General features: G+C 33.2%; 2 protein-coding genes and 1 long non-coding RNA gene across 5 annotated transcripts; 2 read left to right on the top strand and 1 right to left on the bottom strand.

The window, feature by feature from the left end:
- Positions 1–238: 238 nt before the first annotated feature.
- On the top strand, positions 239–3,202 carry LOC111918382 (uncharacterized). The gene is made up of 2 exons (XM_023914055.2): positions 239–932; positions 2,209–3,202. The coding sequence occupies exons 1-2, from the start codon at positions 328–330 to the stop codon at positions 2,870–2,872; spliced, it is 1,269 nt and encodes a 422-aa protein (XP_023769823.1). The 5' UTR covers positions 239–327; the 3' UTR covers positions 2,873–3,202.
- A 143-nt stretch (positions 3,203–3,345) lies between these two features.
- LOC111918362 (uncharacterized) lies at positions 3,346–8,833 on the bottom strand. 3 transcript variants are annotated; one of them, XR_008225594.1, is made up of 7 exons: positions 6,451–8,833; positions 5,832–6,248; positions 5,613–5,758; positions 5,370–5,515; positions 5,247–5,289; positions 5,055–5,163; positions 3,346–3,845 (listed from the first exon to the last, which is right to left on the bottom strand). It is a non-coding gene; the product is annotated as an uncharacterized LOC111918362 (long non-coding RNA). The 3 variants fall into 3 exon arrangements; XR_002859189.3 differs by having other exon boundaries at positions 5,241–5,289; positions 5,832–8,833; XR_002859190.3 differs by having other exon boundaries at positions 5,832–8,833.
- A 3,341-nt stretch (positions 8,834–12,174) lies between these two features.
- On the top strand, positions 12,175–14,396 carry LOC111918360 (uncharacterized). The gene is made up of 6 exons (XM_023914034.2): positions 12,175–12,408; positions 13,054–13,181; positions 13,275–13,570; positions 13,691–13,941; positions 14,079–14,099; positions 14,172–14,396. The coding sequence occupies exons 1-6, from the start codon at positions 12,175–12,177 to the stop codon at positions 14,394–14,396; spliced, it is 1,155 nt and encodes a 384-aa protein (XP_023769802.2).
- The last annotated feature ends 373 nt before the right edge of the window (positions 14,397–14,769 follow it).

The following is a 14,769-nucleotide window of genomic DNA, read 5'->3' as shown; positions in this document are numbered from 1 at the left end:
ATCAATCTTCTGTCAATATTGACCGCACACAATACTTGATGAAATTATATATAAAACAATCATACGATTTAAGTTTAGAAAATAGGATTGAAGATTCAAAGTTCATATAGATTAATTACCAGATTGGAGGATGATATAGTTAATTAATAAAAAAAACAAACAAAAGAAACAAGGGTCCCACACAAATAGCTGTCACATACCCGACATTTATTCATGAAATATAGATGTTTCCGAAGCTATAAACACTATTTCTCTCATCAACTGATCAAACTCACCACTCACCAACATTGCCGTCTTCATCGGAGAATCTCATTTTCCAATTTTCCGATGGATCCATGCCCATTTGTTCGTTTAACAGTTGAATACTTATCACTCAAGCTACCACTCACTTCCAAACCCCTCGCCTCCGCTTCCGGAATCCATTCCTCCGCCACTCCGTGCTACTGCAAACTCCGTATCAAAAACTTCCCACCACAAACTGCTCTCATCCCACTCTCCACCCCCACTCATTCCGACAGCTGCTCTCCGGATTCCACCTCCTCCGCCATCAATTTCCACCTCGACCCTGCCGCCATCCGCCGTCTCCAAGGAAAACCAGTGCTCTTAACCGTATCGGTCTACACCGGTCGGATGGGACACAGTTGCGGGTTAAACGGGGGAAAGTTGTTGGGTCGGGTCGCGGTTGTGATCAACATTGACGGGTCCGTTACTAAACCGCTTGTGTTTCAGAACGGTTGGATGAAACTCGGGAATGAAGGTGACAAGCCGGCGGCTAGTTTGCATTTGAAGGTCCGAACTGAACCGGATCCTCGGTTTTTGTTTCAATTCGGCGGTGAACCGGAGTGTAGTCCGGTGGTTTTTCAAATCCAAGGGAACATCCGTCAACCGGTTTTTAGTTGCAAGTTTAGCGCCGACCGGAACTCAAGATCGCGGTTAGTAATAGTATTCTTTTCCATGCTATTTTTTCTTTGTTTTTTTTTTCCTCCAAAAAACTAGAAGTAATAACTATTTAGTCATAAAATTAATTATAATTCCAAAATTTTAGTTGTATCTTAGCTGTCTAAATTTTTCCAACTAATATTGTTTTAAAATTTCAATTAGAAAGACATAACAGAAAATATTCCTAAGGTTTTTGTATCAATTGTTAAAAAAAATGAATTTATGTTCCTTTGGATTATGAAAAGCCACTATTTTTCAGCTATAAGACTATAAGTATAATGTTATTTCTCTCAACAGGAAAAGGTAATAACGTATTTGATAAAAAAGCAATAAAGTATATCAAATTGAGTAGTTTTTTTTCTGGTAAATTTCACTCTTATTTGATAACGTAAAGACAAAATATGTCGATTCAAAGTTATACGTTTAAATACATTTTAGTAGATTCTTAATTCTTTATGTGTTTTAGCTTTCAGTGGTATCTAATCATAATAACAGTTCCAACTTACTGAATTATGACGTGTAAATTTTCTTTACAGATTATTCACAACAAAGTAGTTAAGTAAGGTAAAACTATAGGATTAAAAAGAAAGCATTATCTTGACTGTTAAAGTCACCCATTTTACCCGCTGAGAGTTTCTTTTCATTAATCTATACTTCAGAAAATGAAATAACTGATTGTAATAATTATGGATGAAAAGGGATTCTCCTTAAATGTAGGTACAAGTGGAAAACAATATTCATAGTGAATCTTTCATTTATTACATGTCCTACATTGCTTCCCCTTTAAGATGATGTAATCTTTACTCTCTTCAATCCCTATGCATCGTCTTTATCATGTTTATATATATATATATATATATATATATATATATATATATATATATATATATATATATATATATATATATATATATATATATATATATATATATATATATATATATATTTGTTGGCAAATGAAAGATGCCCCAACTGTCAAAGACAAGCACCAGCTTGATTCTTTTCCATGTGCTCTGGATTTTGGTGTCAGTTCAATGCTCTTTGGTTAATTAACTATCATGTCTTGATTCTTCTTGTTTGACTTTTGTAAGATTTGACTTTAGCTAATTTTGTTAATCATACAAATGCTTTTAGTTTAAGAATGATTATGATGAATTCTATTTTATGTGGTCCAAAAGTCGCACATCATATTAGAGTCATTTTAGTTTAAAAAAAAACAAATATTTAATTTCTAATTTTTTTTATATTCGGTTATTTTTGAATTTTCAGTTCACTTCCATCGGATTTCGCCATGACCAATATCAACAGAGGATGGATGACTACATTTTCCAATGGAAAGGAAAAACAAGGGAGGGAGCGGAAAGGGTGGATGATTGTGGTCCATGACCTTTCTGGTTCGTCTATCGCTGCCGCATCCATGATCACTCCCTTTGTCCCTTCTCAAGGATCTGACCGTGTTTCACGGTCAAACCCAGGTGCTTGGCTTATCCTTCGGCCCCATGGTGCCTCGATCAGTAACTGGAAGCCATGGGGTCGACTTGAAGCCTGGCGTGAAAGGGGACCTGTTGATGGGTTAGGTTATAAATTCGAACTTGTCACTAACTCTGGTATGACAAGTGGGATTCCCATTTCTGAAGGGACAATGAACATTAAAAAAGGTGGGAAATTTTGTATTGATGAAACGTTAAAAGATTCGAGAGCAAGTCCATTGTCAAACATCAAAGGATTCGTAATGAGTTCGAGCATTGAAGGTGAAGGGAAAGCGAGTAAGCCAATGGTGCAAGTGGGGGTGCAACATGTGACATGTATGGCTGATGCTGCTCTTTTTATTGCACTTTCAGCTGCAATTGACCTCAGTATGGATGCTTGTAAACTCTTTTCTCGTAAACTAAGGAAAGAGTTTTTACAGGATGAACAAGATTTTCTTTCGTAAATTATTTTTTTAAAGCAAACAATTTTATTTTTCTTTACCTCAAAATTTAATCATATGCAATGATAACCAATGAAATTAGTGAATTAGATTTGGATTGAGCATGCCAATTCTTTCTCCCAATGCTTTAAAAGAATGTATGGGAGGGTTTGACATATTTTTTATTAAATTTTTTATTTGTGTATGTATACGATGCATGTGATTTTGAGGTTTGAAGATGATATACTGTATAGATAGAAAATTTATTTTATTCTTTTAAGAATATATGTATACTTTGTCGTTAAAGCGAATTGTTCTTGAACATGTAATATAATGCTTAATGTTTGATTGGAATTTTTTTTGGGGGGGCAATAAGTTGTTTAGTTTTCTAGAATGGGAAGTGAGTATTTTTTTTAATGGCTGTTTTAAATGGGTTTCAAAATATATGAATCCAATATGCAACTATTTGAAATTTCAGATAGTAAGTATTATAGATATTCAAATTATGATCACCTGAAAATATAGTTTAACTGTAGAAATTAGAGAAACTATTTGAATGATAAAGCACGAATAAAGTGTTTACAAAATATTCTTCGAACTAAAGATAAAATCTATAAGCAACAAAAACACCTCTTCATAAGAAAGAATATAAAGACAAATGTAACCTACTGATTAGACAACCCATAAGAAGGTTTACAATGTATAAACCCTAGTTCTAAGAGGCAAATGAAGAAAACAAGACTTAAATATTATTTCGCTTGAATATTTACTCTTCTAGGCTCCCATAGTCCCATGTATCATCGGACTTTGTTGTCCGCCATCATTCGGCCTTATATGTTTCTAAGACAAACACATCAAGATCTCCAAGCCCATACCAACTTAGGTTCCGTTTGATAGTTTCTGTCTGGGAAAGTGCTTTCTGGTAAAGTGTTGTCTGGGAAAGTTTTCTGACTGGGAAAGAAACTATATTGTTTGATTGTACATCTGATTGACTGTGCTGAATGATGAAAAAAAGTAATAATTCAATAAAAAATAAATTTAAAAAAAGTTATTTTAAAAAATTAATAATCCAATAAAGAAAGAAAGAGGCGGAGTTTGGTGTGTAATTGTCTTTCCAGCCCATTCAGCCAGAAAGATATGATTTTGGGTCTTTCTGAGAAAGACATATCTTACCGGGAAAGACCCCTTCTTTTTTGCAAATCAAACAGTCTTTCCGGTCCATACAACCAGAAAAATCTGTTTGGACCTGGAAAGATGCGTATCAAACGGGGCCTTAGTCTGTTAACTCCTTTAATCCACAATATAAAATACTATACAAATGATAACATATATTTTGTGAGAAGGGAAGAGTCTATTATTTTATGTATTAATTTTATATATTAATTTAAATGTCATTTTTAAAACATAAAAATGATAAAATTTTGCACATTTGTTTATATATTTTGGAAAAATTAAAACATTTTTTTTTAATAACTAACATTAAAAACTAAAAAAAATCAAAGAATTTTTTAAAATACTTTTGCAGCTGTTAAATATCAACTATAGGGGTTTCCCGTGCATTGCACGGGACGGAAGGTGTTCGTTTTGTCAAATGAAATATGTTGCTTGCATTGGTATCCATAGTAAAGTACATTGCTATTATGTATAAATCGCCATCAATCGGATGAGTAGAAATGCAATGTAAGTGATGATAGTAAAAGAAGTACAATGCTATATTTGAATAGATTTTCAAAAACAATGAAAACACAATCGTATATCCGGGTAGTTTTAAATGAATGTACAATGTAATATACAACAAATGTAGAAAGAACATTCTATTGATGCGAAAAAAAAAAAACAAAAAAAATCATCTTTGTAGAAAGAACATCTAGTTATAGGTCAAGACAACCATTGTTCTTCTACTTATGCTACATCATCCATTTGGAACATTAAAATCTAGTGAAATCCTCACTATAAGTGGTGTCAAATAACCCAACACATAAAAAGCACATACAATTTGTTCTACTTATTCCTCATGGCCTGAACATGTCAACAGATTAATAGGTCACCATATATTAGAACCCCACATATCATTTGTAAATAGTAAATAAAAATAATAAAAACTCATACCAGGAGAGGTAAATCATACAAAACAATAAAAGATTTGAACGAAAAGACTTGATTGGTTCAAAATTAGAGAATTCAAAAGGTTCAAAGTAAGACAAACCAGTAGATGCTGATCCCGAATCACTACTGGAGCAATTTGAACTATTGATTTTGCTGGTCCTCACATCTATGTCCACCAATTTCCACATCCTCTTCATTATCTTCATTACCTGAAACTAACAACAATATTACAACCAACCACCAAAACAACCATATTTCAGCTTCCATGAAAATAAATAAAATAAACCTTTACATGGATGCGTAGATGAGTTGCTGAACCTCGACTCATTGTGAAGCTACAATAACACATACATAATCGTCAAAACGATCACCAAAAACTGCTTGATAAACAGGGATCTTTGTAAGAAATTTGTACCTCAATTTCACAAATTTGTAGGAAATTCGGTGCTTCACAGTAACCCATTCTTTCACCTGTAATTTGTGGATGTGATCAACTGGAGCTCCTAATTCTCTCTCAATCAAACACTTTGCTTTTGTTGAAGAAAAGGCAGGAACTCTGTCCTGAAATGTATGATTTCATTTCATAAAAAAATTTTGAATATGTGAATATGAATCATATGATATGAAAAGAGATGAAGTTATATTTATAGTTTTATACCTGTAACTTAGCAAGCTCGTGTATGATTTCATGTGGGAATAGATCGGATCTTGTTGATGATAATTGTCCAATCTTTATAAAAGTTGGACCAAGTTGCAACACGCATTCTCTTAACCATGATGCGGTTTTTTTTTTCTTCTGGTTTTCTGAATACAAAGAGTGGATTAATATAAGGAGATTTTGAAGTTTAAATGGTGACTTTTGTGAAGTTAAACAAACCTGTTTGATTTCTGTGAAGCCTCTAGGGTATGACCATTTTGAGTTGTTGAGTAGAAGACGAAGATGGAGGGAAATAACGAATACGTTACTCGATTGTTTTTCACTGCCTTCCATTTTCGATATCTGATGGTCAAAGCGAGAAGGTGGGTGCCCTGTCACTACCTTTTGCTTCTTACTACTGACCACTTTCTTATTAGCTCTCCTGCCTAAATCTAAGGCTAAGGGTGCGACCGATTCTAGGTCGACCTTTGGAAAATCGATTTCTAGAGACAATGAGAGATCGATTAGAGAAGGAGAACCTGTAGCAGTAGATGGAACGGGAAATTTCGAAGGAAAAGGGATCGGTTGCATAGATGCATTCTGAGTTGCCTTCCCAAGACACGACCTTCAATTTCATCCGATGCTTACGCCCCGCTCCTAAGTATCAATTAACGAAAGAACAGAACGGAATTGAGAGGAATTGGAAGGAAAACAGAGAATTTTGGTTGCTCCCTAGTTTTTTTTTTAAGAAGAGAAGAGAAGAACAGAACGGATTGTAGAGGAATTGTATCGCTCCAAACTTTCCTCCCAAATCGGGAGGAATTGGAGAGAAAGAAACGCATGGAAGATAAAAAGTTACCTTATGACGAAAATACCCTTAGCCTTGATGATAAAAGGATACGCCCCTGTCTTCTATTCTACCTTCTTCATCATCTAGCCTTCTGCCTTCTCCAACTGGTACGCACAATTTCTTCTTATATACTGTTTTTTTTTTCTTTTTTTTTGTACAGCTTCTTATATACAACACAATTTCTTCTTATATACAGCTTCAAACTAGTTTTTTGGGAGATATTATGTTCTTGATCGTCTTCCTTGTGTTTTGTTTTTAGTTATTCTTCTGTACATAATTTCTTTGTATGTAATTTCTTCTTATAAACAACAACCTGTTTTCATATTTCTAGTAAAAATGGTAAAATTGGAAATAGATATCAGCAAATGACTATACAGCAAATTTGTTTTTCCTTTCTGCTCACAGTAAGTATATATCATCAAATGGGCAGAAATATATAGAACTAATGATAACAAACTTTTTATATATTTTCATTTCATTCCTGTGATCTTTTGTGGTTTTCCCATATATACCTTTTTTTAAGCAATTAAGAAACTATAAGTTGGTTTTTCAAAAAGTTCAGTTAACAAATAAGTTTTAAATTCAATATTAAAAATTAATTTTTTTTGTACATGCTTAAGTACTTATTGTTTGTTGTAGATGTATAATTAGACTAAAAAATTAGTTAAAACCCATTAAATTATAGATTTTGTTTTATGAAATTTTATATTTAAGTGAGACAAATGTATGTTACCTATGCTTACAAATGTTTTATTTATTTATTTATTAAAAGTATAAAAAGACAACCGATCTTAATCTATGAAGATGTTCTTAACCTAAATACTTAGTTTAAGGTGATGTGGGTAGTTGTTTATTTATACAATAAAAGTTCCATCACAGTACTAAATAGAATCAAATTTATTTATTTAATAACTAAATAGAATCATACATTATAATTAACAAATGTATATAGTTCATATATAGTCCTTATAAAAAAATTAAATATTGTTGTTTATCAATGTTGTTTAAATTTAACTCAAACTATTTTATCATGTATCAGAAAAAGGGATTAGTTCATATATAGTCCTTATGGATACTCCGATACTCAACCCTGCCCATGCTTTAAGAGTCCGACAATTGCAAGTCGTTAACTTGATTTGCTTGTTGTTGACTTTTATTACACAACGTAATATGGCCAACAAAAAGCGGGTTAGGTTACCCACTAGAAAAGTTATTTTAGAAAGACAAGCTATACGGGAAGAGTTGCTACACAATCTTTTAGAAGGTGGTCAATGTCGTGACCTTATTCGTATGAGTGAAAACGCTTTTAGGAGATTGTGTGAAATCTTACAAACTGTAGGTGGTCTACGACGTACGCAACGCATGTCCGTTGAGGAACATGTTGCTAGATTTTTGCATATTGTAAGTAATGATTTGCGAACTCGGTTTACCTCGTGGATGTATCGTCGCTCTAGATCAACAACGAGTAGGTGCTTCCATAGAGTATTACGATCGATTATAGCAATAGAAGGTCTTTATATTCAGCAACCTACAGGTGATGTTGTCCTGAGAGAAATTCAAGAAAGTAGGAGATTTTACCTTATATTCAACGACCAAATCAAAAACATCATCACCTCAATACCAATAGAAATAAAAATCGGAACCAAACGAAAGAGATTAGGGTGATGGACTGAAGGGGTACCCTCTGAGAATTGTTGTTGCTTCTGATCGGAGTCGAGAAAAGGAGAGGTAGAACGGTGTTCATATTCCACTCCATTCTAGTCGATATTTTACAAATATTCGAATAATGTATCAGATAATCAGAACTTATCACACGAAATTGGAGGCTCAAAAAAAATTGGGGTAAACACCGGTATGGTTGCAAACACCGGTTGCATGTTCCAATCGGATATGCCTTCCGAGTTGCCATGCCAAAATACGACCTTGAATGTGAATCACTTTCACAAAAAAATTCATCATCGCCTCAATCTTGATTCGTCAAGAACAATAAAAATCGGAACCTATCAAACAAAGCAATCAAAAAACGTGAAATAGAAGATAGGGAAGAAGAACTCAGAGCATCAATCGCATAAACATAAGAAAGAGGTACAGAAAACCAGCAGCAAGAGACGCTTGAAAGTCGATGGTATGCGTCTCTAATGGGAGAATGTACATTTTCGCCGGTGACCAACAGAGATAACAGAAGAAGACAAAGCACCGGGGTCAGCCCCCCTTTTCCGACGAACATCCATCACATAATAAACACAAAACGAACAAAAAAATCGACAGCAGATTAAAGAAAAGAACAACAAAAGATATTACATGGGAAAGAAAGAAGCAGGAATGCAGCAAAACGGAAGGAGACGATCAAGGAAAGAGAAACGGAAAATATAAATCAGCAAACAACCGATTGCAAAAGTTAAAAGGAAAAAAATAGACACGTGGGTTGAAGTTACAGTTGCCACGAAAAAAGAAGGCCATTAAGATGCTGACTAATCCATCTAGCAAACAAATACACACATAAAAAGAAACTGGAATATAAATAAACATAAAAGGAAGGTAGAATACAAATAAAACGAAATGTGAAGGACGAAGATTGTCAAACCATAGGGACGTTTACTGTTCCTTTTCTTCACAATATATATATATATATATATATATATATATATATATATATATATATATATATATATATACCCACTTTGAGCGAATAAAATATGAAAGCTTTGACATTTTTTTTCAAGAAAAATAAAACATGAAAGATAAAAATAAATAAATAAATAAAATACTATACAAAAGTATGATACTTTGTAACTTTGTATTTATATGTACACCATTTTCTGGACCATAAAAAAATAATGAACTTTGATTTTTCTTTTGTTTTATGAAAAATTAAAGTCATAAAAACATTATGCATTAATGCATATTTTATTTTTATTTTTTTATATCAATATGTATATATCATTTAATCTAGCAAAAAAAAACTGCTAGTATATATATTTATTTTAAATAAAAAAAAAACAATTTGATATTGCTTTTAATTTGTTGGCATCAGTTTTATTTATATTTGACACAAAGCATAAATAAGAGTAAGTTACATATACACAGGTTTGGTCTAATCTTTAAAAAGTTGATAACTAACATCCCTATGGTTTTAAAATTTTACATAAACGGTCCTTCCGTCTAAATTTGTTAGAAAAGCTTCGTGAAATGTGTATAAAATTGACCAAACTCCCCTCATTTTATTATTTTATAATTTTATTATTATTTTAAGTATTTTTAATCATTTATATGTATTAATGGCTTCCAGCACCTCACCACAAACCACCACTTAACCATCGTTCCTCCCTTCCATCCGATCATTTTCTCAGACACGTCTCTCGTAAACATTAATCAACCAAAAACCACCACTCAACCACCATCCATTTCCTTCCATTTGATCATCTTCTTAAGCATATTAAAAAAAATCAAACTATGATCAAAATTAATCAACCACAAACACTGACGCAAAATAAAAATAAAAACAAAGTGATTTATCTTGATTTTTCATTCCATATTCACAAAATCAAAAGCCAATAAAACCTAAAAAATGAATGTGGTATGCATATCATCTTTCATCTTTGTCCCAGGTTTCATTAAACCCACAACCACCTCTTGCAACCACCATCTTTGTTCCGGTTCATTAAAACAACAACCACCATCTTCATCTTCTTTCCAAGTTCATTCCAGATTCACAACCACCGCCTACAATTAGATCAAACCAGCACAACAAACACCTGAATCCTTGGTCGTGATAACAGCAAATGGGAGATCGACAAACTACAAATCCAACTTCTAAATTTTATAAACCCAAACAAAAATAAACAAAATCTACATCTATTTTGCATATATTTCGAGTTGAGTTTGGGTTCGATTGAGCCGTTTTAATAGGTTTTTAGGTTTTAAGAGGTTGAACAATTTGTTTCTTATGCATCTGGTCATAGGAGCCTGATAATTTGTTGTCATGACTGAGTACAAACCGATAAGGGAAAGAGCGGGGGACCGCTTTAGTTTCTTTTAATGATGTTGGCTAAAGTTGTCGGATAGGAAGGGGGAGAAGAAGAGGTGGGTGGAGGTGACGATAGTTGTGGTGGGGGAGACCATATTGATTGCGGCAGATAAATGGGAGACAAAGTGGGAGTTGTCGAAGGAGATGCAGGTGGTGATGTAGCCTAGGTGGTGGTCGACGGTTGTGGCCGACAATGGTGCCAGAGACAATGAGAGTAAGAGGGAAGAGATGGAGAGTATATTTGAAATGAAGGATGGGGGATTTTTATGTTAGGGTTTATTGTTTTATTCTGTCTGTAGTTTTATTTTTAGTCTGTAGTTCTACAAATTAAAATAAAACTCATAAACTAAAAGATAAAGGGTATATTCATCATTTTACTGATATTTAACATCTGATTTTTAACGGGGTTATCACTTAGGACCATCGTTGTAATTTCTCAAAACTACAAGGATGGTATTTGTCAAAATTTCAAAGGTTTGACTAAACTTGCAAATTTGATCTAACCATAGGGACTATTTTTATAATTTACTTTAATCATAATCAAACATAGAATATTGTACTTTTTGTATGTCTTATATTTCCTTCTAAAACAAAATACTTTAGACGCCTATGAAATCTAGATTCTCTAAGAGACCTTTAACACTAATATTCTCATTACTCTGCCTAGGGTTACTACACTAAGCAGAATTGCATAAGATTCATTTCGATTTAACATATTTCTCACGTGTATTATATATATATAATACACGTGAGAAATATGTTATATATATATATATATATATATATATATATATATATATATATATATATATATGGGCATAGTATCTATAGGTTCAGGAGGAGCAGTGCCCCCCTAATTTTTGGGACTAGAAGTAGGAGTTATAGTTCAAAAAAATTAGTCAATAGCCCTGCTATTTTCAAACTTGGGCTTTGTCCCCTCCCGATTCCTCATCAGACTCCAAGCATAGCTCCAATTCTCCAAGCAAATAGTCCAGAAATCAAAATTGGTTCTTCCCCAGTTCCCCATTCGTTGAATCGATGTTGTTGTTGTCGTTGTCGCCTTACTTGCTTGGTCTCACACTCTCACTCTCGCCATCGTTAAGCACTGTTCACCAAAAATCAGGTATGGAATCCCGAATCTTGTTCTTTCTTTTCCAGTTATCTTGTTCTTTGTTCTGATTGTTGAATGTTATGCTGCACTATTGTTGCTGTTTGCGAGTTTCTCTCGATGACTCGATCTCTTTTCTTTCGGTCCAAACTCCAAATTAGGAATTAGATTTCTTTTTTAACTTGGATGTCAATTTGTCAATTTGATTTATCAGTATTCAATTATGATTTGTTTAGCTCTTCTAGTCTACTTATTGTAAGTTGTAGGACACCAAACTGGAATAGAAAAAAATTGATTTGGGTATGCTTCAAACAAAACCGAAAACAAAGATGAAAACCTTAGACTATTTTTATAAAATTGATTTGGCTGTCAATTTGTGAATTTGATTTGGCTGTCAATTTGTCAATTTGATTTGGTTTTTCACTTTTTAGTTTTCACACCCTGTTAATTGTTAAATGAGTTATTGGTTATTGTTCTAATTTTGATTTTGATTGAATCAATTGTTCCTTCATTTTGATTTTTATAGATATAATCATGAGAAAGATGAAAACCTTAGACTATTTTTACAAAAGAAATGTAGATGATAAGGAAACTAATCATGAAAGTGAAGAGAGTAAACATCACAAAGCTTCAACAAGTGAGCCACAACCGCAAGAAACGGAAAATCAACAAGAGAATGAGCCACAACCGCAGCAAACGGATAATCAACAAGAGAATGAGCCGCAAAAAAAAAGGAAAGGAAAATCCTAATGAAGTTGATTTGAAGAATCTAGAAAGAGATCCCGCTAAACGAAAGCAAATGTGGGATTATCCGGTTAATTTAAGAGAACAAGTGAGACGAGCTTATATGAATTTAGGACCTTTCTAAATACGTCTTAAGGAGTATCAAGCTAAAGGTTCAACAAAACATCCTCGTAGATTCCAATATTCTTGGTTCAACATTTTCCTTAATTGGCTAGAATATTCTCTAACAACACACGTTTCTTATTGTTTTATTTGTTATATATTTAATGATAAACCAAGTGTGTGTCATGGTTACGATGCATTTACTGTTAAAGGATTTGATAATTGGAAAAAAGTTAATGACGGGAAAAATTGTGCGTTGTTGAAACATATTGGTTGCTCACAACATAGAAATGTTGTTGCATTCGCTGAAAACTTGATGAACCAAGCAGCACACATTGAAACTATCATAGTGAAACAAAATGAAGTGCAAATATTGAAGAACCGTTTACGATTAAAAGTGTCAATTGACATAGTTCGTTGATTGACCTTCCAAGCTTCTACTTTACAAGGACGTGATGAAACTCCTGATTCCAAAAATCGTAGTAATTTTCTGCAAGTACTAAAACTTCTAGCATCGTATAATGATGAAGTTGCAAACGTTATATTAGAGAAAGCTCCTTATAATTCAAAGTATACTTCTGGGGAAATTCAAAAAGAAATTCTTAGTATTATTGCAAATAAAGTTCGAAAGCATATTCATAGTGAAGTGGGGGAATCATACTTTTTTGTCATGGTTGATGAGTCACGGGATGAGTCTAAAAATGAGCAAATGGCGATAGTTTTGAGATGCGTTGATGTGGAAGGAATCATACGGGAAAGGTTCTTGGATTTGGTTCATGTTAAGGATACCTTATCATTAACCTTGAAAACAAATATGTGGAGACAACTTTTACACTAACAATTTGATGTTAGTAAAATCTGTGGCCAAGGTTATGATGGTGCTAGTAATATGAGAGGGGAATGGAACAGATTACAAGAACTTGTTCTTGAGGATTGTCCTTATGCATATTATGTTCACTGCTTTGCTCATAGATTGCAACTAGCCTTGGTGGCTGCTTCAAGGGAAATTATTCCGGTTCACCAATTTTTCACAAACTTAATTTTTACAATTAACTTAGTTTGTGCTTCCAGTAAGCGTCATGATGAGTTACAAAAAGCAAAGGCAACTAAGATTGAACAATTATTGGAACTAGGGGAAATCGAATCAGGTAAAGGATTGAATCAAGTTGGGACATTAAGAAGAGCTAGTAATACACGTTGGGGTTTTCATTTTCGTTCCATTTGCAGTTTGCTTAACATGTTTGTTTGTACCCGTGTTGTTCTCTAAGGAATAATTGATGACGTATCTGCTACTTATTCTCAACGCGGAGATGCTGATGCAGCTTACTGTTATCTGAAATCATTTGAGTTTGTGTTTATTCTTCACCTGATAAAGGAAGTAATGGGAAAAACTGAAATACTTTCTCAAGCTCTACAAAAGAAATCCCAATATATTCTTAATGCCATGGAGTTAGTTTCAGCAACAAAGGAGGGTCTAAATGATTTCAGAAACAAGGGATGGGAGTCTTTACTTGCACAAGTAAAGTTTTTTTGTGAAAAAACATCAAATAAATATGCCATATATGAATGCTCCATATACTTCTACTCGATACCGGCCTCGAAAAACAGATAATCATGTTACTTTTGATCATTTTTATTGATTGGATTTGTTTACAGCCACATTGGAAAAACATTTACGTGAGTTGAATAATAGATTAAATGATCCGGCGATGGATTTGTTAAGACTTAGTTCTACTTTAGTTTCTAAAGGTGATTAATGTTGATCAAATTTGTCTTCTTGTTGAGAAGTATTATCCTGAAGATTTTACAGAGCAAAAGAGGATTCAATTACGATATCAATTGGAGATTTTTAATATTGATATCACAAAGAATCCTAGACTAAGTGGTGTATCAACTATTGCTAACTTATGCAAGCGTCTTGTGGAAACTCAGAAACGTGAGACATATTATTTATTTGATAGAGTGGTTCGGTAAATCTTGACACTTCCGGTTTCTACCGCAACAACAAAGAGGGGATTTTCAGCAATGAAAATATTCAAGAATCGTCTAAGCAATAAGATTTCGAATGATTTTCTCGCAAACAACTTGGTGATTTACATAGAAAGAGAAATTGCTGAAAACATTGATTCGAAGTCTGTAACTGATGAATTTAAAGACATTAAAGGTCGTCGGACTTAGTTGTAATTCTTTTTCTAGGTGTTTATTTGTTGAAAACAATTTGTTTTTTAAGAATGTTAATTTCAATTTATAATATTTTCAGCCCCTCCAAATTAATTATTCAAGCTCCACCACTATATATATATATATGCTTATGTTATTTTGTTTTTACTAACTATTGTGTGCCAGA

This window comes from Lactuca sativa, chromosome 8 (assembly GCF_002870075.4).
Source record: "Lactuca sativa cultivar Salinas chromosome 8, Lsat_Salinas_v11, whole genome shotgun sequence".
In the NCBI taxonomy this organism is placed as follows: domain Eukaryota; kingdom Viridiplantae; phylum Streptophyta; class Magnoliopsida; order Asterales; family Asteraceae; genus Lactuca; species Lactuca sativa.
This window is presented reverse-complemented; position numbering and strand designations above follow the sequence as displayed.